Raw genomic sequence first — 24,948 nt, forward strand, 5'->3', positions numbered from 1 at the left:
GATTTTTTTTTATTTCCAAAGTTCTTTTATTAAAAAAAAAAAAAAAATTAAAAATGTATACAACATTTTTGGTTCACAGGCCTTTCACAAAAACAGGCACAGGCCAGAACTGGGACCACTGGCCACAGTTTGCCAACCCCTGTATAATAAGAGCAATACAATAAAAAATGCTAAGTTGTACTGGTCTTTGTAGGCTAATTCAACATGGGACAACATCAAGGATTACAGTGTTTATGACATCCTTTATTCAGTTCACATAGAAAAGCATGCAGTATTAATGTAAAACAGTACAGTATTAATGTAAAATGTTCAGTGCACATTAGATAAACAAGTCATTAACATACAAACCATTTTTAAAGGCCTATCCGGGCATACCAAACATGTTTAGAATATACCTTTTAAGAACCTAAATTAAAAATTGTGCTTAGCTCACCTATTCTCACCCTCCTCTCAACACTCTTCATGAAAAACCATCTTTTTTCTGTCCTACATAAAAGATAATCTTTTAGCCAACTGAAACTTCTTTTTCTTAAGTAAGTAAAACAGTGCAAGCAAGACTGCTACCATGCATACAGAGTTTCCATGAAGAACAGTAACATGCAAACAAGAACTTTACCACGCCAAAGAAAGCTCCCCTGGGACATAAGTGGATCAAGAACTTGGCAATGAGTGCTTTTGCACCTGTGTATCTGAAATAATGAAAAGCTACCATGTTTAATCTTCTCCAAACCCAACTGTTCCCTAACTTCTTGCTAAAGTAGGCAAATTTCTGACTTTCAATACACACAAAAAGATAAAAGAATGAAAGCTACCAGACATAAAACAAAATGCATTCTCTCTTACTAGCAACACATTTTCACAAAAACTAGACAAAACACATTGTTAAAAATGCAAACATTTATGTAAAACCTAAAAAAAAAAAAAAAGCCAGTGAGTACTGGACTAAGGTTTGAGTGCTGTTTCTCCATCGTGGCCTTGAACAGGGGTGCCATCGCCTTCTCCGTGAATAAAAGTTAGACTATCACTAAACATAAATAAAAAGGGGCAGGAAACATAATTTCCACCCTAGGAAGCTTTAAAGAAAACTGTCTTATGAACAGTATTTAGACTGCACCAAAGCTTTTATTTAAGAAATCCAAATTCTGAAGATAACTGAGGCTTACTAATAGGTCATTGTATCCGAATAGATGAATCAAGATTCAAGAAAACAAAATATACCCAAACCAGACACAAAAGGAACCCTCTCCCTAACTTCTCTGGTCAAAAAGATCCCTAAATGAAAATGAAAGACTAAACTCTTCAAAATGAACAAAAGTATCCAGGGTACAGGCTAATCCACCATTCTGACTTGACACCTGACTAAAGATTATCAATTCAAAATTGTACAGAGCTTTTATGAGGGGGAAAAAAAGTAACTTTAAAACCTTATATTCCTCTCAGGACAAAAACATAAATGACATTGTCAACTTTTAGTTGCTTTTGATGGGCTGGCATTGGAAAGGCTGCTCTGGATTTTTCTTTTTGCTGATTGATTCACATTTTTATTCCTTTTTTCAGGCACAAAAGAAGTAGACCAAGGAGACTGAAGGTGGGTATGAAGACCAGGCATCTCTGAGGACATCTTAAACAAAGATGACCCAAACCTCTGATCTTCAAATAGCCGGTTTGTACTGCTTAACAAAACACCCTGGGAAAACTCCGTTTGAAACAAACAACTTGGTGGTTTGATTTCATTGGTTCCTGGGTTTGAACTGGAATGGAGTGAAAAATCTTCATTCATTTCTTGGTCAGATGGAGAGAGGAGAAAAAAAGAATTGGGTTTCCATTCATTTCCATTTTCCAACTGATCAGTAGTTAGAGAACCTTTAGAAAGGTTTGGTTTAGTTCTTTCTTCCAACTTATCTGTTTCCTCAAGGAATTCACTGCACTGAGATGACTTTGATAACCCATCCAAGTCCAGCGACTTAAAACCGTTATTACAGGGGCTCTTGCTGTTGTCTGACTCTGACATCATTGAATCCAGCTCCGAGATTTTGTCAAGGTAAGCTGCATCCATTGATGCTTCGCTGGATGTTCTTGTCCGATTCATTTCAAAAGAGCGGAGGGAATTCAACCTCTTGGATAAACACGAACCTGGTTTCTCACTCAATTTTGAAGAAATTTCTCCAACACAATTTGCTATTGTGTTCTCCTCTGAGTTTTCAAAGTCCAAGCTGGGGGCATAGCTTGTGGAACAACAATCCCAAAACCCTGTCTTCGGGGAAGTAAAACACTCTGATTTCTTTTCACTCTCACTTCTATCATCTTCTGAAGAATCTTTATTACACACATTTGGAGAATCACAGAACTCATCAAACATCAATTTTCTGAGATGGTTTGACTGCTTTTTAGAACCTCCTGCTTTGACTACAGAGCTCTCTCTATTATCTGGCGTATTGAGCTGAAGACAGCTAAGGGACAAAGGAGCACAGGAAGCTGGTAGATCGTAGAGTTCTTCATCTTTGTAGGGCATGCAGTCACTTGGCTTATTTCCCCATTCTCTTTCCAGATAGGTATCCATACTTGTATCTGTCACAGTGAGCATTGTTTCCACTCGTTTCTGATACAGGTCTTGGTTCTTAGAACAATTTGGTTCTGTTTTGCTGGTGCCTTCCTGCCTGACAGAACTGCTAGAAGGTTTTGCCAGGTGAGAACTCGAAGTGGCTGAGCCAAGCTGCTTTCTGGCACCATCACCTTGGTTCTTGGATGCCATATCCTCCTCGGTGCCTTTGCTCCCCTTGCCGTCTGTAGAAAGTGCTCTCTGACAAATGGCATTCATCGCTTCCTTCTCGTCACTTGAATTCTTCAGCTGTGTAATTTGAGACTCCAGTTCCTCTATATATTTATCGCTTCGTTCCAGCGCTTTCTTGAGACGATTGGTTTCACGTTCATACTGCTCTACTTTGGACTGCAGAGCAGCTACTGTAAACCTTCCAAACCTGCAAGGAATGGAAGGATAGTTAACTTTACAGTTTAAGCTTTCTTCTTTCTAAAGTTTAAGAATGCAAACTGTCCCCACCCATCCTAATTTCATGTAACAGTGACATTTCAGACTGCTCAATGAAGAGGATAAGAGCAAGGACAGATATAGTATCTTCAAAAGAGGGTTCCCCCATTGATGTAATTACAAGCATATGATAATAACAGGAAAGACCTAATAGGATACTTCTGTGGTCAAATCACGCTAGTGCTGACAGTGAGGCGGAAACTTGCTGATGATTTCCCTCCCCAAGTGCTGGCACTGTCAATTCAGCTCATATATGCATGAAGAGTTATACCCTAAAACAATGGCAAAGATTTATGATAACATTTGAACAGTGGTCCACATCTTGAAATATTTACATTCAATCATTTTCCTATCGTACAGCAGTGTTTTACAATACATTTCTTATACAATGTCACCTTGTCAAACATAAAATACCAATTTGAAATTCAGAAATCTTAGCAGTTCCAGCAGGGAGTGGTTTTAAATACTTATTTGGACCCTTTCAATTACATCTACCCTTGATCTGAAGTTTTCACTTGGCCTTTCTGAATACTGGGCTTTAACTCATTTCAGCTCTACTTATTTTTGGCATTTTACAACCGTGTGGGACATCAATCTCATTTCTTCTAACTTTGAGATACAAAGTCAGTGCTTGAGGTTCCAATGTAATACACAATAAACATTTTCAGATTTTCTGAAAAGTATAAGAAAAAGAACACAACAATAATTCACTCCTCTCACTTGGGATTATCTTGTGTTCACTATTTCCTTAAGAATGAGTACTGGGTTTGGCTCAGAAAGCAGTTTTTGAGTACCAAATGTATGGCTGGTGGTATATTTGGAGCTGATGATAAAATCATTGGTAGGACTGTCCAGCTCCAAGGGACATAAAATATCTACCATAAATTCTATCTGATCTGGCCACCAACCAAGGAAAATCCCATCTTTCAGGAAACTGCTTCATAGGAGTCAATAAACATAGGTTTTATATTCTAATCCCATGAAAAATAACTTCTCTCCACAAAAGCGTTTTAAAAGGCTTTTTATTAATCATTTTTTCCAACGACTTAAATAGAGATACATCTTAAAGAATTCAGGGATTGTCTGTTTGGAGCAAGGTACTTGAGAAGGTGATTTTTAAAACTTGTTTTAATCTATGGGTTTATATTTTTCTTTCTTTTTTTCCCTAATTACAAAAATAATTAAAATTAATACAATGTACTAAGTATTAAAAAAAAAAAAAAAGGAGAGGGAGTCAACAGTAACTGAGCGACTTCACTTTCACTTTTCACTTTCCTGCACTGGAGAAGGAAATGGCAACCCACTCCAGTGTTCTTGCCTGGAGAATCCCAGGGACAGGGGAGCCTGGTGGGCTGCCGTGTATGGGGTCGCACAGAGTCGGACACGACTGAAGTGACTTAGCAGCAGCAGCAGCAGTACCTCTTTGAGTCAACCACTGTATGTTCTATGACTCCCACTCAGCACCCATCAACTCCTCCTAAACTAAAGCCCAATTCATTCCCCAATTCTCCCCTAACATGATTCCTGCTCTTATACTAAGGGATAAGAATAAGGGCAAAGGTAAATATAGACTCATAAAATCTCAGGATTAGAAAGGGCCTTAAAAGACAGGTTGCTGAATATTCATCTATTCCCTGCAATTAACTGAACTCCTAAAAAAGAGCATACTCCCTTCAACTTCTAAAAATCAAGCAGGCACCATAACAAAAATAAAAGCAACTACAATAAGTAGCCTCCTTGTTTTAAAGACAAAGTTTACGATTACGAGTATTTGGTTAAATCAATGATGGGTGGTTTTCCTTCTTAGCCAAAGAAAAATAATTTTGGTTTGTAAAGGTGGTATTTGACAGAGAGGCAGTTTCTGTAAGAGAATTTTAAAAGGTGAATAAAGATCTTTAAGTTCATTCAGCAAAAATATTTGTGGGGTTTGGGGACTTGCCTGGCTGTCTAGTGGTTAATTAAGACTATACTTTCAATGCAGGAGGTATGGGTTCAATCCCTGGTCAGGGTCCAAATACCCTGCACAGCTTAGTCAAAGAGCTAAAAAAACAAAACAAAACTGTGAGTTCCTGACTGTAACTACTCTGGCATAATCAAACCCACATATTTTTTAACAGATAAACTGTGCAGCATGTTTAGTTAATGCAAACAGCAAAAGTGACAGTCTTAAATTTGCTTACCAAGATAAAACTTCTTTTTTCTTATGCAACTTTAATAATAAAACTATCCTTAGATGAAATATCAATAACCTCAGACATGCAGATGACACCACACTTACAGCAGAAAGCGAAGAACTAAAGAGCCTCTTGATGAAAGTGAAACAGGAGAGTAAAAAAGTTGGCTTAAAACTCAACATTCAGAAAACTAAGATCATGGCATCCAGTCCCATCACTTCATGGCAAATAGACAGGGAAACAATGGAAACAGTGACGGACTTTATTTTTTGGGGCTCCAAAATCACTGCAGCCATGAAACTAAAAGACGCTTGCTCCCTGAAAGGAAAGTTATGCCCAACCTAGAAAGCATGTTAAGAAGCAGAGACATAACTTTGCCAACAAAGGACCATGTAGTCAAAGGTATGGTTTTTCCAACAGTCATGTATGGATCTGAGAGTTGGACTATAAAGAAAGCTGAGCGCTAAAGAATTGATGCTTTTGAACCATGGTGTTAGAGAAGACTCTTGAAAGTCCCTTGGACAGTAAGGAGATCCAACCAGTTCATCCTAAAGGAAATTAGTGCTGAATATTCATTGGAAGGACTGAAGCTGAAACTCCAATACTTTGGCCACCTGATGCAAAGAACTGAGTCATTTGAAAAGACCTTGATGCTGGGAAAGAATGAAGGTGGGAGGAGAAGGGGGCAAAAGAGGATGAGATGGTTGGATGGCATCACTGACTCAATGGACATGAGTTTGAGTAAGCTCCGAGAGTTGGTGATGGACAGGGAAGCCTGGTGTGCTGCAGTCCATGGGGTCACATTGGACACAACTGAGCAACTGAACTGATCCTCAGATGAGGAAAAAAAATCAAATCAAAATTATTTGATTTTAAATCATTATTTGATTTAAAATCAAATAATTTTACTAGATAGTAAATCAGCTATTCCCATAGGATGTCCTTGGGGACTCAGTAGTGACAAATAAGGAATGTTTCCCAAAATATTAGCAGCTTCTTATTCTAACTTTGGGAGTTGGTGAGGGACAGAGAGGCCTGGTGTGCTGCGATTCATGGGGTCGCAAAGAGTCAGACACGACTGAGTGACTGATCTGATCTGATCTGATTCTAGGTTTTAGCCTGAAATTCAGATATAATGTCATTTTATGATGCTATATTTGATGATGCCCCTCATTTGTTATTATTATGTTTTTTTAAAAAGTTAGTTAACAAATGTTCTGAGTTGAAGTCAAAATGATAGCCTAAGTGTATTTTTTGTATTACTTTGGAGAGAAAGCCAAAGTGCATGAGAACTAACAACAGAGGCCAGCAACAAAGCACATCTGAGAGGGACAAGCAACCAGGAGTCACTGATGGAGCTGCTGTTTTCTAAAAGGTCACTGCCCTCAATTCTCCAAAGTTCTACTTCAATACTTCATAATACTTTGAATAGTCAGACCTTTTTTCCATGTTAATAAAGACCCTGGGCTGGTGGGCAAACCAAAAGATATATATAGTGAAAGTCAATGAACTGATCAACTAAATTAATTGATCCATGTAGTTTATCTGTTTTCTGTCTCTCTTTCTCATTAGAATATAAGCCCCAGGAAAGCAGGAATCATGGTTAGCTCCCTAGAACACTCCTTGGTCACAGTAGTTTCTCATTAAATATTTCTTGAATAAATGTTATTTTCTTACTTTAAGATACATCAATGCTTTACATCAAGACAGAGCCAACACCATAGGTCCTTGGGCCTCTTTTACATGTATTGTGAGTCACTGTATTAGTAAACTAAATGTTCCATATATCTGACTGTTTATTCCCTTTTTTTTCTACTGACACCAAGGAAAGCAAGAGAATGAAATACCAGTAGGGTTCTTATTATACAGGCTTGCTGTTCTATACTCCATTTAAAATAACTTTCCACTTTCACCTTAGGAAAAGAATGAAAACACATGAGACTTCTGACATATTTTTAGCTTACCCTGCTGCTGCTGCTGCTAAGTTGCTTCAGTCGTGTCCGACTCTGTGCGACCCCATACACAGCAGCCCACCAGGCTCCCCTGTCCCTGGGATTCTCCAGGCAAGAACACTGGAGTGGGGTGCCATCGCCTTCTCCTTAGCTTACCCTAGATACTGATATTAAATTTGGCAAAAGACAGTTTACTTGCTCATACAGAATAACAATTAGAGATGCATAACTGATGCTATACTTCCATGGAAGAAAACAATGAGGATAAGAGCTTATTTAACTTGGGTTTTAATACTTCCTTATTCTCTAATTCCAGATATTTCCAGAGTACATAACATTAAATGAATCAATGCCAAGGCAAGCTAGAGGGATTTCTAAAAGGGATTTCTAAAATCATTTACCATACTTCCTTTTCCTGAGCAAATTTCAAAATAGAGTATTTTTATAAACATTCCATTAGAGACCAAAGGCTTTGATTTTCAAAGCAGCGGTGATGGCCAAAGGCTTCATTATGTCAGAGAAAACAGAAAGCAGTTTGGGAGCTGCATCTGATATCACAAGTATGTTTTGCTAGAATCTAAGTAGTTTAAGGGATTTTCCCTCTTGCAGCGTTAACTGATGTACACATTCTGGCTGAGGGCTCTCCTCTCCAAAAAACAACAGAGGTACAAGAGTGTTCCTGTCCCTACTAGAAGTAAGAGAAACGAAAGTCCTACTGGTTTGACCTCTGCGGTATTATAACTAGAATAAGGGCATCTCTAATAATGAAAAAGTCCCAAGACCAAATTTTCTCATAGCTCATCACAAAGGAGGAAAAGAATGTGTTTGAAGGGGTGAGAAGAAGTAAATATGGTAAAAGAATAAATGCCAGAACCAGGTGTGAAATGAATGAACCTCTAGAGCTCTGTGGCCATTAACGAGCTGTGAAACTTGAGTAAGTGACTTTGCCTCTCTAGTTCTCCATGGTAGTCTGAACAAAACGGATTAATGCAGCAAGCCCAGTAGGTTGCCAAGACCACCAAATTTCAGAAACATCTTCTTAAGGAACAAGAGGGGCTCTGGGGAAGTGAGCCCCTCTGCCTCAGGTACCTTTGATTTTATATCTTTCCTAACTTGGCACCTGAGCTAAGAGTGAAACAAAGTAAAAGCAATCTTTGGATCTGGGCCAGCGTTTGTGATCCAGCCAATCTGTGACCAATCGGGTCATTTCTCTCCAAGTTTGAAAGTGACTGTGCACGTGTTACCCACTTCACACACAGACAATAAAACATAGAGCTGTGCTGTGACATGACATTTTTACAGAAATGGAAACTCAAAACACAAAACTGGCCAACAAAGATGAGATGTAGCAAACAAATCGTAAAGTGATTAATGCTAGTAGTCAGTCAGTCAGTCAATTGAGCTGCTCAGCTGTGTCTGACTCTTTGCGACCCCATGGACTTCAGCACACCAGGCTTCCCTGTCCATCACCAACTCCTGGAACTTGCTCAAACTCATGTCCATTGAGTTGGTGATGCTAGTAGTAAAGTTAGAATCAAACAGAAATATAGAGAAGAATAGCTGACCATAGGAATGCTGAAACTGTTGCTATTGAAGAAAACCTAGGTAAGCCAGAGTAACTGGGAAAGGCGAACTTACTGACGCAAACTTAGGAATATGACAATTTGTTGAAGTGTCAGAAAAATTACTGCCTTTATTATCATAAGCTATATGATAAGAAGGCAAGCACAATTCAAATTATTGTCCATAAGTTTTCAATAAAGAAATGACATTCCAATTCTCAATGCTTCTATATATAATTCATTGTACTATATAAATATTAAGTACTAAATAGATATCAGTTTTACTATTTTTTCATCTTTATATACATTTATAGAGATTCAATGTTTTGATAAAAGTATTAAAGTTTATAGAACAACGTGATTTTTCTCACTGATTATTAAGATTGCTTTGCATGGTTTTAGGTTCAGTGGTCATTTTTATGGTTCTGTACAACATGGAAAGTGAGGATTACCTGTACTAAAGTAATGCTTGGTATGTGGGAAAACCAAGTAAACTTAAGTGAGTCTCAGCAATTGGTTTTTAGAGAACTATTACACATACCTAAGAAAAAATGACCCAGTCATAGAGCAAATTTTATTGTAGTGCTGCCTGGCTACATAGCTGCAGTTGCATACCTTCTCATCCCCTGACTTGCAGAGATATCAGGCAAGTATCTTCTTCACTTTAAACATGGAGGAAAGGTAGAGCTTCAGGAGAACAAAACTTTCTATTGTTCCCTTCCCTCAGTATATTCTCATAAAGCATGATGTGTGAGCTGGAGATTCCTTAAGTCTGCAAATGCCTCTCTTTGATTCAGTTCAGTTCAGTCGCTCAATCGTGTGACTCTTTGTGACCCCAAGGACTGCAGCATACCAGACTTCCCTGTCCATCACCAACTCCTGGAGCTTACTCAAACTCATGTCCGTCCATAGAGTTGGTAATGGCATCCAACTATCTCATCCTCTGTCGTCCCCTTCTCCTCCTGCCTTCAATCTTTCCCAGCATCTGGGTGTTTTACAATGAGACAGTTCTTCACATCAGGTGGCCAAAATATTGGAGTTTCTCTTTGATTAGATGTAACTTAAGTGAGTAGTGTGTAATAGGAGCTCCTTGGGACCTGAGTTTGGCTAGAAGCAGGAAGGAAAGGAGAGGTCCCAGCATGTGCTTTGCCATGCGCATGTGTGGAGAGGATGGGGAGGGGTGTATTCCAGGGAAGGCGCACAGGGAGGGCCAGCACTGAGGCAGCTCCAGACTGTATCTGCTGGTGGGGGCCTTTCTCTCACCCGCTCCCAAAGACCTGTCTGTGTGTGACCCACATCTATTCTCATCCTTCTGGGTGTAACGGCAGGACTGGGGAGAGTGTTCTGTCTTTAAACTACAAGAGAAGCTTTGGGAAGTGCCCTAGACATTTTCAGCCACTGCTGAACCCAATGACTTGCCAGGGTTTCCTCAAGAGAGTTTTCTCTGTTTAAAATGAAAGACTCAGTTATGAAAATGCTACATTCCTTGAGACTTTGGTAATCATAAAAGTTACTATCTATGGACAATCCTGTCACAATAGTTGAGTCCACAAAAATTTATTAAGCCACATGAAGCCTACTAAGAGAGAACTGGGAAAAAACCTTCCCTCCTGAGGACTCCAAACAATGTTTCTATTCCCTGGCCCAACATCCAAATAAATAAATACAAGTGAACTCTGGGGATGGACATTACCAAAAGTGTAACAGGTAAATCTACAGTAGTGTAAGTGACGATTAATGACAATGATGGTGACAGTAACAGCAGCAGTCACAATTTACTAAAGTTTACTTGTGTCAAGTACATTGCTATATACTTGATATATATTGTCATGTCACCTTTATGAAGCAAGATCTATGTTTCTTATTTTAAGGATGAAAAAACGAGACACTTAAAGCACTCGTCTCTTGTCCCAGGTAATATAGAAAGGAAGCAGCAGGAAGCCAAGTCTTTCGAAGTCCAAATACCATGTATGAAACCAAGAGATGCCTGAACGTGAGATCCCTGCTTAAGTAATATCAGCACCTCTTTATACTATGAGGTAGTAAAAATGCTAGCATGTCTACTGAGTGCCAAGTCTAGCTCTGTTGTAATATTTATTAATACATACATTTGCTAATAGAAATATGGAGAGGAAATAACAAGATGTAGGAAGACATTCAGATCTGAATGCACAAAGCCAATAAACATTTATCAAACATCTATCATGTTCTAGACATAAGTTCAAGAGAATTTTCAAGCTGCCAAAGATCCTTTATTAAAATGGCCTTCCAGGAAACTGTAGCACAGATCAACCTGGCAAATGCCAACCCAAAAAGGGTGACTATTTTAACCAGAGATATATAAACTAAATCTGAACTAGAATCATAAACTGGAAGCTCCATCTTTAATTGTTCTATGTATAAAAAACATACATGATCTTCTTGTCTACCTCATGCACAATCAGCAGGCATTTTCAACTACAAAGAAACAAAGCTACCGATGAAATGAGCAAAATTTTAAATGCAAAAATTTTAGGACCTAAACATCACATAGTACTTACTTACACAGGGGTATAATAGGAATAAAAAACATAAGCTATGCTATACTGCATCTTAGTTTTATCCCCAAACAGAATGTGCTCCAATATTTGCATGAATTAAAAAAAAAAAAAAGCCACAGTTCCTCCCTAAAGACAGAGGTCAGCCCTTGCAGCCATTCCTTTTTCCTCCACCTCTCAAAAAATAAAGGCAGTGTCTGGATTTGCAAGTTTACAAACACAGAACCGAATTTAAAATAATAGCTCATATTACTAACACGACTTTAAAGAAAGCTTTTTTGTGTATGTTTATTAAACTAATCATGCATCCGCCACTTCAATTCTACCTAGAAATTCTTAATAGAGAACACGCAAGTGTTGGGCAGTATATGCAAATTGAAAAGGAATAAGTTCCTTTTGTGGTAAGTCTCTAAAAAGGGCCATCCCACATCTGTATTTGCTGCCTGTGAAGATGGACTACTCTTTTTACTGTGAAATAAATTCCATTCTATTTGATAAATGTATTTCAGTTCCATACAGGAATGCCCTAATTTTCCATCCTCTAAGAGCAGCCTTGAAGTTGACATGACATAAATGGCGATCCTAATCTTTCATGGAAGGAGAGAATCTTGAGACATGCTATTTCATATCTTTTTACAGTCCTCAGAGGAATAAAGGATTTCATACCTTTCCCCAAAGTATACTAACCTTAACAACAATAAAATCTCAATAGTATAAAAGAATACAACTGTGGTTGGGGGAAAAAAGCATACTTAAAAATCTCTGGACTAATACGATCTATACATTTGTCACTACAGTTAAATCAATCTTTCTCTCTCAGCATGAGGAATAATATGAAACAAAATAAAACAAAAAACTGTGATCCAGCCACTCTGTAATTATTACTCAGATGACAGTTACTGAAGACTAATATATGCTGAGGGGCGATGAGGAAGAAAACAAAAGGACATTATCCTTGTTCTCAAGCAGTTCGTAATCGTTCTGACAACCTTACCGCTTAGTCATTAGCATGCACTGCAGGCTCCTAAAGTATCTTATCAATATAATAAAGACATGGTGACAGAAAACTGCAGTAACTGTCCACCCCCAATTAGCTGAATATCCAGAGAAGGGCCCCTCAGGCGGCTGAGGGGCCTGAGCACACCCAGCTGTCACAGTCTGGCCCCAGGGTATCATCAGGCTCCCCTGACAGTCTACAAGTTCCCCTTCCGGGAAAACCAAAGGGCACAGCAGAATCAGTCAGCGGATCAGGCTGGGGTCAAATACCAGGAATCATTGTGTTTGTCAGAGCAGAATCATGAGAAACAAAAAAGGCCAGAAAAGGTCAGGAAGAGAGAACAGCCGAGGCTAGCAAGAGCAGAGGTGTTGCTGAGGAAGCTGAAAGCCAGGCCTGGTACTGGTGGTAGGTCTTGAGACACAGTTGAGGAGTTTAGACCTGTGAACTAGGAAGGGGCACAGCTCACAGTCAGCATGGGGACGGGTAAGGGCAGGAAAACCTGTTCAACTGAGGAGACTCAGACTCAAAATACAAGCCCTGACACTGTCTCCTCTTTTCCTCTTTCAAACTCTCAATCTCTAGGATGATTTTGGAAGACTTCAGGGAATCTCTCTGCTCTCCTCATTTGGAGAATGCCAGGAAAACTTTCTCTGCCTTCTTAAACCCTATATACCTTAAGCTTCAAGAAAGCTCAAGTCTTAATTCCTGGTCAGTTCCCTCCAAACAGCAGTGTAAAGCATTAGAGTGTGAGAATGCTATGTCCTTTTGCTATGTCCCAGAGGGAAAATACACACACACACACACTTTATATAGATACACACTGAGTTCATCACACACACAAAAAGAGTCTTGGGAATTCCCTGGCAGTCCAGTGGTTAGAACTCTGTACTTCCATTGCAGGGGCATGGGTTCCATCCCTGGCCAGGGAATTAACATCCTGCAAGCCATGTGACATGGTCAAAAAAAAAGTCTTAATTCCAAGGAGTTGGAAGATTAACTGAGCATGACAGTCATGTAACTGATAATCCTTAAAACAATACAATAAAAGAACAATAGGAAATCTTAAGAGAGTCTCATAGACAAAATGACAACTGGGCTCAGTCTCAAAGGATGGGTAGGGATTCACCAAGCTGAATAAAAAATGAAAGGCTAATGGAGAGGACCAGGGGCAAAGGAAAAGACATGAGCAAAGGTACATGTCACCACATGCAAATCCAGGCCCAGTGAGAAATTCATCAGGGCCACAGCAGCGTACATGAAGAGGAAGGTTTGAGAGGAGCTAAGAAGGCTAAGCTAAAGTCCTATTAGTAAAGAGGCTCATGTACTATACTAAGAAATCCAGCCTTCAATTTGTGAAAAATAGAAAATCACTCAAGGTTATTAACAAGAGTGAGATGATCAAATTTATATTCTAGAATTCAGGCAACATACAGCAAATGCTCCAGAGCTGTGACAGGACAAGAGCAATGAGGCAGAGGGCTATTAAAATTGGCTAAGCATGAAATCACGTGGATCGAAACTAGTGGGAACAAGAAGAGGCATTACACAGGAATTTAATAGATAGGATAGAATATACTGGACAATAAGGAATGGGATGAGAAGAAGCGGTGGAAAATGCAGGAAAGGAAGACTGAGGTTTTTATCTTGGGCAACCAGATAAGTAGTAAAGCCATTAACGAGGACAGAAACAAAGCGAGAGGATAAACAGTCTCTAGCGTGGGATGGATAATGGATCCAGTTATTTAGACGCAAACCTCCACCAGTTCTCTGTGCTACGTGGTGTGCCAAGGACATACAATTATTTCATCTTCAAAGTGGTACATTAGGCACATTTTACATTAAAAAGTAATGGCTCCAACAGGTCAAGTAATTTATCGAACGTTATTTATCTGTTTATTTAATTACTCAACAAGTATGTATCAGGTGCCTTTCAGGTGCTGGGGTTTTGCAAGTGAAGGAGATGGGCAGTAAGGCTAGAATCAGCTCATATAGGCTTCATTCAGATTTCATGTCACCTGAAGAGTTATTAGAGAACAAGCCTTCTGTACTTCAAGTTAGTTGATTTGAAATATTTAAGAATTGCTAACAATGTATTTCGGAGAAGGCAATGGCACCCCACTCCAGTACTCTTGCCTGGAAAATCCCATGGATGGAGGAACCTGGTAGGCTGCAGTTCATGGGGTCACTAAGAGTCGAACACAACTGAGCGACTTCACTTTCACTTTTCACTTTCATGCATTGGAGAAGGAAATGGCAACCCACTCCAGTGTTCTTGCCTGGAGAATCCCAGGGACGGGGAAGCCTGGTGGGCTGCCGTCTATGGGGTCGTACAGAGTCGTACAGAGTCGGACTACTGAAGCTACTTAGCAGCAACAATGTATTTGCAAACATTAGTGCAGAGTAAATTAAATTTCCTGTTGAATATTTTCAAGCATTCACCTCATAAAGCCACCGTTAAATGTTAAAGAAAGGGAAGGAACGAAGGGAGGGAAGAAGGGAGGGGAAGCTAGGAAGGAAGCGGCCCTCTGCTTCTGCACCTTCTACTTCCTGACTCAGTCTTAACTGCAGTGATAAAATCATGGCATGGTGAAGCAATACAGCATAAGATTATTAGCAGACTCTGGAGCCAGACTCTCCAGAACTGAACTCTGGCTTTGTCTACCTTCTAGCATTGTGATTTGGGGGAAGATATTTAAACTTTCTGTACTTCAGTGTTTATCTTGTGAAATGGAGCTAGTAGTGGTACCTATCTAGTAGGTGGGTGAGGTTAAATGAGTTAAAGCTTGAGATGTACTTATAATAGAGCCCATAGTTAATGCACAACCAATGTTACAGTATTACCTGTCTTCTTAGCCCTTATTACTGTCTGAAATTACTTGTTTGTTTAGTTGCTTGACCTCTTGTTCTGTCTTCTCCATTCTAAACTCCACAAAGAAAGGTCATGGGGACAACTTCAGAGGACTGCTTTAGATGGAATGATCAGGAAAAGCCTCTCTGAATCTGATAATGGGAGACAGCCATATAAAGATGTGGACATTCTAAGAGAGGGAAAAAATTCTAGCATGTTTTAGAAACAGAAGGCAGCCAGTATGGCTAGAGCAGGATAAGCTGTGGGGATGAGATGGAATAGGCAAGCATCGTGACTAGCTGGCAAAGTGTCCGGATTGTATTTTAGGAAAACACTGGACAGTTTCAGATAAGAGATTTAATAGCGTGATTTACACTTCATAAAAAACCATTTTGAGTATAGCAAAAATTGAATTGGGTAGGGGAAGGAGAGAGTAGAAGAAGGGAAACTTCAATCCAGGTAGTCTGTCTCCAGAATTAGGCATTTATTTCACTCTTGTGCTTTGCAGTGAATTTAAGGTACAGGATCTTGAGTGAAAGTATAAAATAGACAGATGGAAACATGAACCTACAGTTTCGGAGAAAAGGCAAGGCCAATGATTTAGATTTTATTTTGTAATCGTTGACATATTAAGAAAATGATTATTAAAGCCATGGGAGCTGATGAGACGGCTCAAAGAACACACAAACACAGCAAGAGGGGAAGAACGTACAGCTTATGATTTATGAAGTCTATTCTGTCCTCCTAAGAACACTTCTTTTTGCGTCCTAATAGAATACTGATCACCACCCAGGAGTATCTGGAGCATTCATCTTCCTCCAGAAGTTGCTGCTACCTGCTACCTGCTAAGTGGCTTCAGTCGTGTCCGACTCTGTGCGACCCCATAAACAGCAGCCCACCAGGCTCCTCTGTCCCTGGGATTCTCCAGGCAAGAACACTGGAGTGGGTTGCCATTTCCTTCTCCAATGCATGAAAGTGGAAAGTGAAAGGGAAGTTGCTGAGGCATGGGTAAAAACTGGTCCATAATGATAAGTCTTAGGGTTGCTGGGCAGTAAAAATGATGCTTGCAGGGAAACACTATCAAACCCACAGGTCTCACTAAAGACACAATAACATTACCAAATACATAATTATAGAATGGAAAGCCATTATTAATCCAATTATAACCAAGTTTGATTTAAATGACCTATGCAATTCTATGTATACAAAATTTTGTATATGTACATATATATTTCATACCCTACACTATTAACATAAGTTAGAAGCTAAGGGCATGGGCCAGCTGCTGTTTAAGCCTCAAAATAGGTGGCAACATGGCACAAACTCTGCCCAGTGAGACTAGAGCAAAAAGAATGGCACAACTGAACAGAGCAACCTCGGAGACAGGGCGTAATACTTTCAAATGCTTTACAAGTCATTAATAAGCTTCATAATATTTGAAGCTAAAAAATCACTAGGAACTCCTAACTCTACCAAGGACAAATATATCCAGACTTCAGGGCACAGTTTAGGAATATGAGAAACGCAGTTCTACCTTCCTTCGGCTTCTTATTTTTGTTTCTTACTATGTGGAGGTGTGACACTCTTGGGATCCCCCATTAAATGGGAGATGGAGAAGAGGAAGAGGAAAAATGACTAAATTTCTTCATTAAATCTTTGGCAAAATAGAAGGGGAATTCTCTCAGGAGCTACATTTTTATTCATTTACTCAACAGATACATACTAGGAGCAGAACTCTATAAAATGCACGGCTATAATAGTGAATAAAACTATAGCCCTCACTCAGAAAAATATGAAATAAGTAATAGTTGTTGTTCAGTCACTAAATCATGTCTGACTCTTTGCAACCCCATGGACTGCAGCACTCCAGTTTCCCCGTCCTTTACTATCTCCTTGAGTTTGCTCAGATTCATGTCTATTAAGTTGGTGATGCTATCTAACCATCTCATTCTCTGTCACCCGCTTCTCCTCCTGCCCTCAAATCTTTCCCAGCATCAGGGTCTTTTCTAATGAGTCAGCTCTTCACATCAGATAGCCAAAGTATTGGAGCTTCAGCTTCAGTCCCTCAAATGAATATTCAGGGTTGAATTCACTGGAATAGTTACACACAACTTTAATATTCATCGAAGTAATTACACAAAACACTAATTATTAGTAATTGTGATTATGTGCTAACAAGGGAAAGTACAAGATAGTAAGGGGAACCTAACCAACTTTAAGGGTCAGAAACAGAATGTGCATGGTTCAAAGCATCTAGGATACTGTCAACAAGTAAACTTTCAGTATTTCTGGGCTGGCTGGGAGAATGGCTTTTCTTCACATACCAGTCTTGCAAACTAAAAGACATTATCACCCCCTCTTGAGTTCCAAATATCAAATCTGATTCTCTTAGAAGTCCATGTTAGAGAAAACTGAAAGGGCAGGCAGATGGTTTTCTTCAGGTTAAAACAAATTAGAAGGGAGAGACTAATTCAGGAAGTGGCTACATCAAGTCAAAGAAAAAGTTGCATTTTTCTGGACCACCAGTTTAGCTATCAGGACAATGAAGTTTTGACAAAGAACAGAATGGATATTATTGAAATCCAGAAGAGTATGCTTAGTGAGATAGCTGCCACACTGCACAAAAGGGTTTCCAAGCTAAAGTTGAAAAAGGAAAAATATCCAGGTACACATTGAGATTAAATACAATGGAGGGTAAAAGACTAGAAACACAATAGCAGAGGAGATAAATGATAATCCAGATTTCATTTTAAAGATTATACCACTGTTTTTAAAAATCATAAAATACATTACTTTTATACAATACTATTTACTTGAAATCAGTGTAAATGTCTAAGTCCCCTTTGTTCACACTAGACTGTAGTCTAGTTTTGGGGCAACAGCATGATATTTGCTTGAGTGCTAAAAGGGGGGCTTCTCAGGTGGCGTAGTGATAAAGAACCCGCCCGCCAATGCGGGAGACATGGAGGTGCGGGTTCAATCCCTGGGTCAGGAAGATCCCCTATAGGAGGAAATGGCAATCTGCTCCAGTATTCTTGCCTGAGAATCTCCATAAACAGAGGAGCCTGGTGGGCTACAGTTCATGGGGTCAGAGAGAGTTGGACACAACTAAGCAACAGAGCACCCCGCAAGTCCTTAAAAGAAATACCTTCTGCCATGGACGGAACTGTATTCCCATTCTCCCCCACCCCCCCACCAAATTCATTTGTTGAAGCCCTAACCCTCAGCATGACTATATTTAGAGACAGGGTCTTTAGGAGGTAATTAAAGTTAAATGAGACCATAAAGAGGAGGCCTTAATCTAACAGAACTGCTGCCTCACAAGAAGAGAGACCAGAGTACACACTCTCTCTCTGACATGCAAAGACATAGTGAGAAGGCGGCTGTCTGCAAGTCAAAAAGAGAGCCCTTGCCAGAAACCCAAACTGCTGAACCTTGACCTGGGATTTCTAGTTTCCAGAACTATAAGCAAACAAATTTGCAATGTTTAAGCCACCCTGTCTATGTATTTGTTATGGCAGCCCAAGCTAACAAATACACCTTCCTAATTTTTTTCCCTTTCTAGTATCTAAATTTTAAAGCTCTCTCTTCTGCCTGATTCATAGAGTATGTCTGAACAACCTGAAAGATACATTAGACACTCAGGCCACGTATATAAAAAGTACACCTTGACAACTAACCGAGTAGAGGAGAAAAGTAATTGGTCAAGGCACTTCCTAATCAAGGAAATGAAATGGAATGGATGGCTTCTGTTTGCTTGCATTTACTTTTGAACTCTCGAAATTTCGTACTGTTTTCAATACAAACAGGAGTGCTCCTCAAGTGAACCAGATTTGGGTATTTTCAGCTGTGGTCAGCTTCTCTCTGCCTCCCACTAGGGCTTGGTGATGCAGAGGTAAACAAGGCTATAAATCAAATGCCATACTTTTAATACCTCAACGCATTGCACATTGATCTGGAACAGGGGTCAGTTCAAATCGTTTTTTAAGTGAACTTGTTCCCTTTCCCCTGAAGGGAAGCAATGGAAGCTAAAGACAGTGAATCACAAAGTTATATGAGATTCAGAAGTGTGACTGCTTGTGAAAACAGACAGAGGTGAGGTTTCTTTAGGTGAGATTCTTCAGTTGCTTATCAGGTAGGAATCAAGGATATTTAAAAACACACATCCTGGTGGCTAGTGCTAAATCTGAAATCTGGTGGGCAACTTTTCAAGAAATAAAAGCTACGAACAAAATGGCTTTAGTTCCATTCAGCCTGCTGTGGGAAATGGCTAATGGATAAACATTATTATGACTGGCAAGGCGAGCTGCCAATAAATAAGAAGAGCAGAGATTCAAACCACCATATATTAACGGCAACACTTCCTAAGCTTATTTCACTAATTCATCAAAGTAGGACATTATCTGAAGTGAAAAGAAAAATGAGGTTGGAGAGCACAGGGGAAGGAACTATTTAAAAGTAAAAGCTATGCTTCTTTCTCTATTGGTTAGTTATCTCTGCTTTGAGTAATTATGGTTTACTTCTACCATTTCCTGATACCACAGTTGGTTTTACTGAAGGCAATATTTTCTCCTTTTCAAATGACAAGCAGAGAACTACTTCTGGTAGGATAAATTTCCAATGTTTGTTTATGCCTTTCTTGTCTTTTTCCATTAGGAGAAAATGGCTGGACAGGAAGAAAGTGTGGAGTTCTGATATGCCACTCCTCAGAGGGATGGGGGGTCACATTTTCTTTTCACTTGTCATTTTTTTTTTCCCCTAGAACAATAACAACCTCAAGAGCTCTCTCTCATCTTTTCTTAATCTTCAAATCTTAATTCTCAACTGTTTCTTAGCATTTTAAACTAACTGTTCAAAATTTTGCAATCTTGTATCTTTTGGAATGGAGTGAAAATAACCCCATCATAAAAGAATTCATTTAATTGTACAGTTCAAATCAGTACAAAATTCAACAAATGAAGCCTTAAATTCTATTTCAGATAGGCTTTTTAGGGTAATGGGTAGTGTAACAGCTTTCAGTGTAATGTAACAGAGCACAGCTCTGGGGCTGGACTACCTGGGTTCGAATCCTATTTCCACCACTTACTAGCTGTGAAGATTTAGAAAAATTAATTTGATCTCTATTCCTCCATTTTATCATCTGTAAATGGAGAATAGTAGTTCTATGTCACAGGTTGTTGTACATGGTAAAGACAAAGCAATGGATGAATTTTAACTATCATTAAGATTATTTCAAAAAATATCCAAAAGGCATCATGTTAGTCTCCCTACTCTTTGTTAGGATCATTAAACAGTTATATGTAAAACCAAGTGGAGGCTCACCAGTCTTAGGTCACATAAAACAAACCTCTTGATAATTAGGTAAGGAAAAAGGATAAGAAGGAAATCCTTTCTTCCGACATTAGCATTAACTGAGACTAAGATTTTACCAATAACCTAAGTATACACTTGACATTTACAGGTAAGACACTCTACTTAATCTTCCATGTTTCAACAAAGAATCCAATGAAAAACATAATGTAACAGCAGCTTATTCTAAAACATTGACATAACCTGAAACATTGCACTATGAGCAAAATACATACTTCTGAGGTGATCTGTTATCAACTTCAGCTTTCAGTCGCAAATTCTCCCTCACCAGGCCACCATTTTCCAATTTCAATTTTTTATTTGCCTTAAAAAAAAAGTGTTGAAAATAATTAAGCATATGTTAAAAACAAATGTGTAAAAATTATGACATGAGCCATCTGTATTTTTTAGAGCAACAGTATGAGAAAACTGAATACTAGAGCATGTCTTCAGAAACTTAAAACCACCATTGGGAATGACTTGGGAAACTAAACATGATCACACATTTTAATCCAAATTCCCCAAGCACTTTGCAAATCTTCTATCCAGGGAAATAAACAGAGCTATGTTAGTTAGCTTAGAGTCGTTAAGGGACTAAACTAATGGCAAATTTTTTTTTTCCTTTTTCATATAACTGAATACTCTAAGCATGGTAACAATATACCACATGCAATTATTCACAAAACTAATGGTTAAGTATCTTGCATTATGAGATTGATTTTAAAAGTTTTTAGTGATAACATATCTAATATCATTAAACTACTTGCCTGCTTTCTTCAAAATGGTTTTCCCAAATGCTCTGGCTCACAACTTCTTGGATCAATATTTTCTAATAAGTATGGATTCTCTTTTGATTTTTTTTTAATCGCAAGTATGATTTCCTTCTTTGAGTTGCATGATACCTAAAAACTGCCTGACAAAATATTTATTGCTAGAAAATCTAGAGGGTCAATATTGATCCTGGGTAGCCCCAAAGTAGAGTGTCTGTTGTAGAATCTTCTTAGAAGTGACTTCTTTTAAATCTGCTAGTCACCGTGCTTCTGAATTCCAACAAAAAATAAGACTCCCTAGGCTAGGAACCAATCTCACTAACCTAGCAAGAGAAATTCATTGTCTGACTATTAACATTCAAAGTGTCAGAACAATTGTCAACAAAAAGGTTTAAACTAAGAAAATCTGAAAACAGATTTTAAAAATTGGACCAATAATTTCTAGAATTCTTGACTGTATTACTTGTCCATCCACACACAAATGCCCCAAAAGGGTGACAAGAGAAGCAGGACGGAGGACACTCTTTTCAACACTCAACCTCACTCTCTCAGATGTATCCAGGTTTCTTTTGGAGCCTGAGTACCTGCTTATCTTCATGGATGCAAACCAACCAGGACTGTGGAGAGTTAATTCTTTAAGTGACTGATAAACACCATTACTGCCCCTCTGAAGACACAGGAAAGGTAATATACTTCCTCATACACACACATGCGCGTGTGCACAGGCACACACACACACACACACACACACACACACACACAAAATGAATTAAGCCCTCAAGCATAGCACTGTAAGAGGAGGCACTTAGTGAATGCTTTTTGATGATGAATGACAAGCTTAAATTAGAACCTCATTTGATTTCTTTTCCCCATCCCCCTTGACAAGGTCTCTCACCAGTCCTGAGGCTTTCTAAGATGCTCTTTATGGGCTGGCTAACCCTCAATTATCAGAGATATTTTCAAGTTCAGGAGAACTGGATGGGTCAAGTTACAAAGGGGAGAGTCCTGCCTATTTGTTGCACCTAAAAGAGTAGTAAAGACTTCAGCTAACTATTATACTTTGCAATCTCAACACTGGCTTCATAATGGTTCAAACTTACTTGTCTTGGAAACATGAGGAAAAAAGTCCATTTCACTCAAACTAGGTAGTCCTTTATTCTGAATCTTCAGCATTCCTATATTTGTTTTATAATATGCTGTTATTTCGTATTTTGCATGCAAGTTTTGCCTCTGAAGTCCATTTTTTTTAGTTTATGTTCCAGTTTATTGCCTGCTGCTGCTAAGTCGCTTCAGTCGTGTCCGACTCTGTGCGACCCCATAGACGGCAGTCCACCAGGCTCCCCCGTCCCTGGGATTCTCCAGGCAAGAACACTGGAGTGGGTTGCCATTTCCTTCTCCAATGCATGAAAGTGAAAAGTGAAAGTGAAGTCGCTCAGTCGTGTCCGACTCTTAGCGACCCCATGGACTGCAGCCTACCAGGCTCCTCCATCCATGGGATTTTCCAGGCAAGAGTACTGGAGTCGGGTGCCATTGCCTTCTCCAAGTTTATTGCCTAGTTCTACCTAATTCCTTCACTAGGTATTCAAAATGGGCTTTTCAAGTATCCCAAATAATTGTGAGGTCTCAAGGTAACTTTGGGTATTGAATTTAACATATGATCTTTAAAAGAACAAAGAAAAACTGTATTTTATGTACTTTCCTTTTACATACATCCCTTATACCACTCTCTTTTTTTTCTTATACCACTCTTATAAACTCAGAGTTTTCATACATATCTTCATGCTCTAAGAAGCATTTATTGCCAAATATTTTAATGAAATTCAATAATATAAAAGAAACCATACAGAACTTGCTGATAGTTCAAGAAGGACAGTTAGTGAGGACATGGCTGATTGATAAACACTGACTTCTCAGCTACCTTTACTTTCCATGTCCTCTTCTCTTCTCAAACTAACACGGTAATGGTGGCCACTATAAACCAAAGGAACAACACACTTCCCCTAGACTTATAGCAAACTCAGTGCAGTTACATCCATAGTTTCTTTTTCTCTTAAAGCACTATGTTCCCAACTTTGTCTCATCTTGGCCTTCCTGAGCCCAAATGGCATTTATTTTATACGTGGGTATGCAATTTGACTTAGTATTCACACTAAGTTGCAGATAATTCTCTGCTACTTAATCTTATTGAGGATCAGAGAGCTGGTATGTGGCAGCACATCTCTAAAATATGTAGAGCATTAATGATTTCAGGAGGTGGAATTCAGTAGTTCAGCACAGTAACAGTATTTTAAGAGAATGCAGATAGGTTGAATAGGGGGCTATGAACCTGGATACCACAAACCCATCTCTGTTCAGCACAACAGGCCTCCACTGTGGATAAACCTGAAGCCAAGACAAAAGGCTAGTCCCTCTGGCCAGCACAGCTCCACATCACTTCATTACCTCTAATGCTGATGCCATGGATTTCATCTCCTTTCCTAGACTGGCAAATCCTAGAGGTCTGCCCTTTTCACCTATGCTTTCTCTATCTTCTTGCATGGATGAAGAATAACTGAAAGAATTAAATTGTCTCTCAATATTCTTTTGCGTGGAGTAGTCTAAAGCCATCACTCACAGTTCTCTTGGAATTAGTAAGTCTTTAACTATTTACAATATTAAAACTTCAGAGAAAGGGAGTGCTAGAAAAAAGATGGTCCAAACCTTCCATTTTATAGGTAGAGAAATGGACAGGTCTGTCTTTATGCATACATGGCAGTTACTGACATAAGCTTTTTAAAAAAAGGAAGCCAAATCACAAAGAGGGAGAAATAAGAAACACATCCTTTAAACTGATGTCGTTCTTTCACAAGAAGATGTAAACTCATACAGAGGCACTACAAAGTCTCCAATTACAGTCACAAATAGAAGCACCTGATATTTCTTGGCAGCTAATAAGATTTAAGGAGAAAAAGTTTTCTTATTGTTTATAAATGCTCACCCAGGGATTTGTCCTTTCTCCCCAAATCATCTAAAGGATGACTCAAAATAGTATGGCTATTTATTCTTTTGAAGGTACTTAAAATACTACAGAATTTTAAACACAACCACAACTTACCTCTTTGAGCTTATCCACATCATCTTTCACTTTTTCATAGATTTCATTAGCTGTTCTAAGTCTTTTCTTCCACTCTGCTACAGTTTCTGGGTCAATTTTACTTGGATTATCTGCAACTGGAAGTTTATCTTCATTCTGGTTGCCCTGCATCAAGGTTAAAGGATCCAGAATAGTCTTGATCTGTGATTCCAAGCTGAGGTTTTTACTCTTAAGCTCGTCTACCTCTTTCTGCAGACAATCTATTTCATCCTGAAAAAGCATTGCACAGCCATCAGGTAGACATAGACACTAAATACATACACATGCTAGAGTGAAGTCAATGTGTTTTTAAAATTTACATAAAAAATCCTGTAGATACATAGATTCTTAATGCATCAGAATAACTTTGTAGACAGAAAGTCACATATAGCTGAAATTCTCAAAATGTATTTTGACTGATAAAAATTGGCACCTCTATTGCTTTTAATTCAATGATCATTCGTGATTTAAAAAACAAAAATGTCAAATCTTTAATCCCATTTAAAATATTCAGTTAATTTACAATTTCAATAAAATGAAAAGTCAATGAATTCAACAAGGAAGTAGATTCCTCAGAAGAAAATTCTGAGGCATGTTTAAT

At 38.8% G+C, this 24,948-nt stretch overlaps 1 protein-coding gene across 1 annotated transcript in view; it reads right to left on the reverse strand.

Moving 5' to 3' along the window:
- Nucleotides 1-222: 222 nt before the first annotated feature.
- The window catches only part of OBI1 (ORC ubiquitin ligase 1), a 44,962-nt gene continuing 20,236 nt past the window's right edge, over nt 223-24,948 (reverse strand). The window contains exons 4-6 of the mRNA XM_019971601.2: nt 24,330-24,578; nt 20,702-20,790; nt 223-2,978 (exon numbers count right to left, since the gene is read on the reverse strand). Coding sequence (XP_019827160.2) covers nt 1,463-2,978; nt 20,702-20,790; nt 24,330-24,578 — 1,854 coding nt within the window. The 3' untranslated portion in view covers nt 223-1,462. The remainder of the gene's footprint in view (nt 2,979-20,701; nt 20,791-24,329; nt 24,579-24,948) is intronic.

The sequence above is a fragment of the Bos indicus genome, chromosome 12, assembly GCF_029378745.1.
Source record: "Bos indicus isolate NIAB-ARS_2022 breed Sahiwal x Tharparkar chromosome 12, NIAB-ARS_B.indTharparkar_mat_pri_1.0, whole genome shotgun sequence".
NCBI lineage: Eukaryota > Metazoa > Chordata > Mammalia > Artiodactyla > Bovidae > Bos > Bos indicus.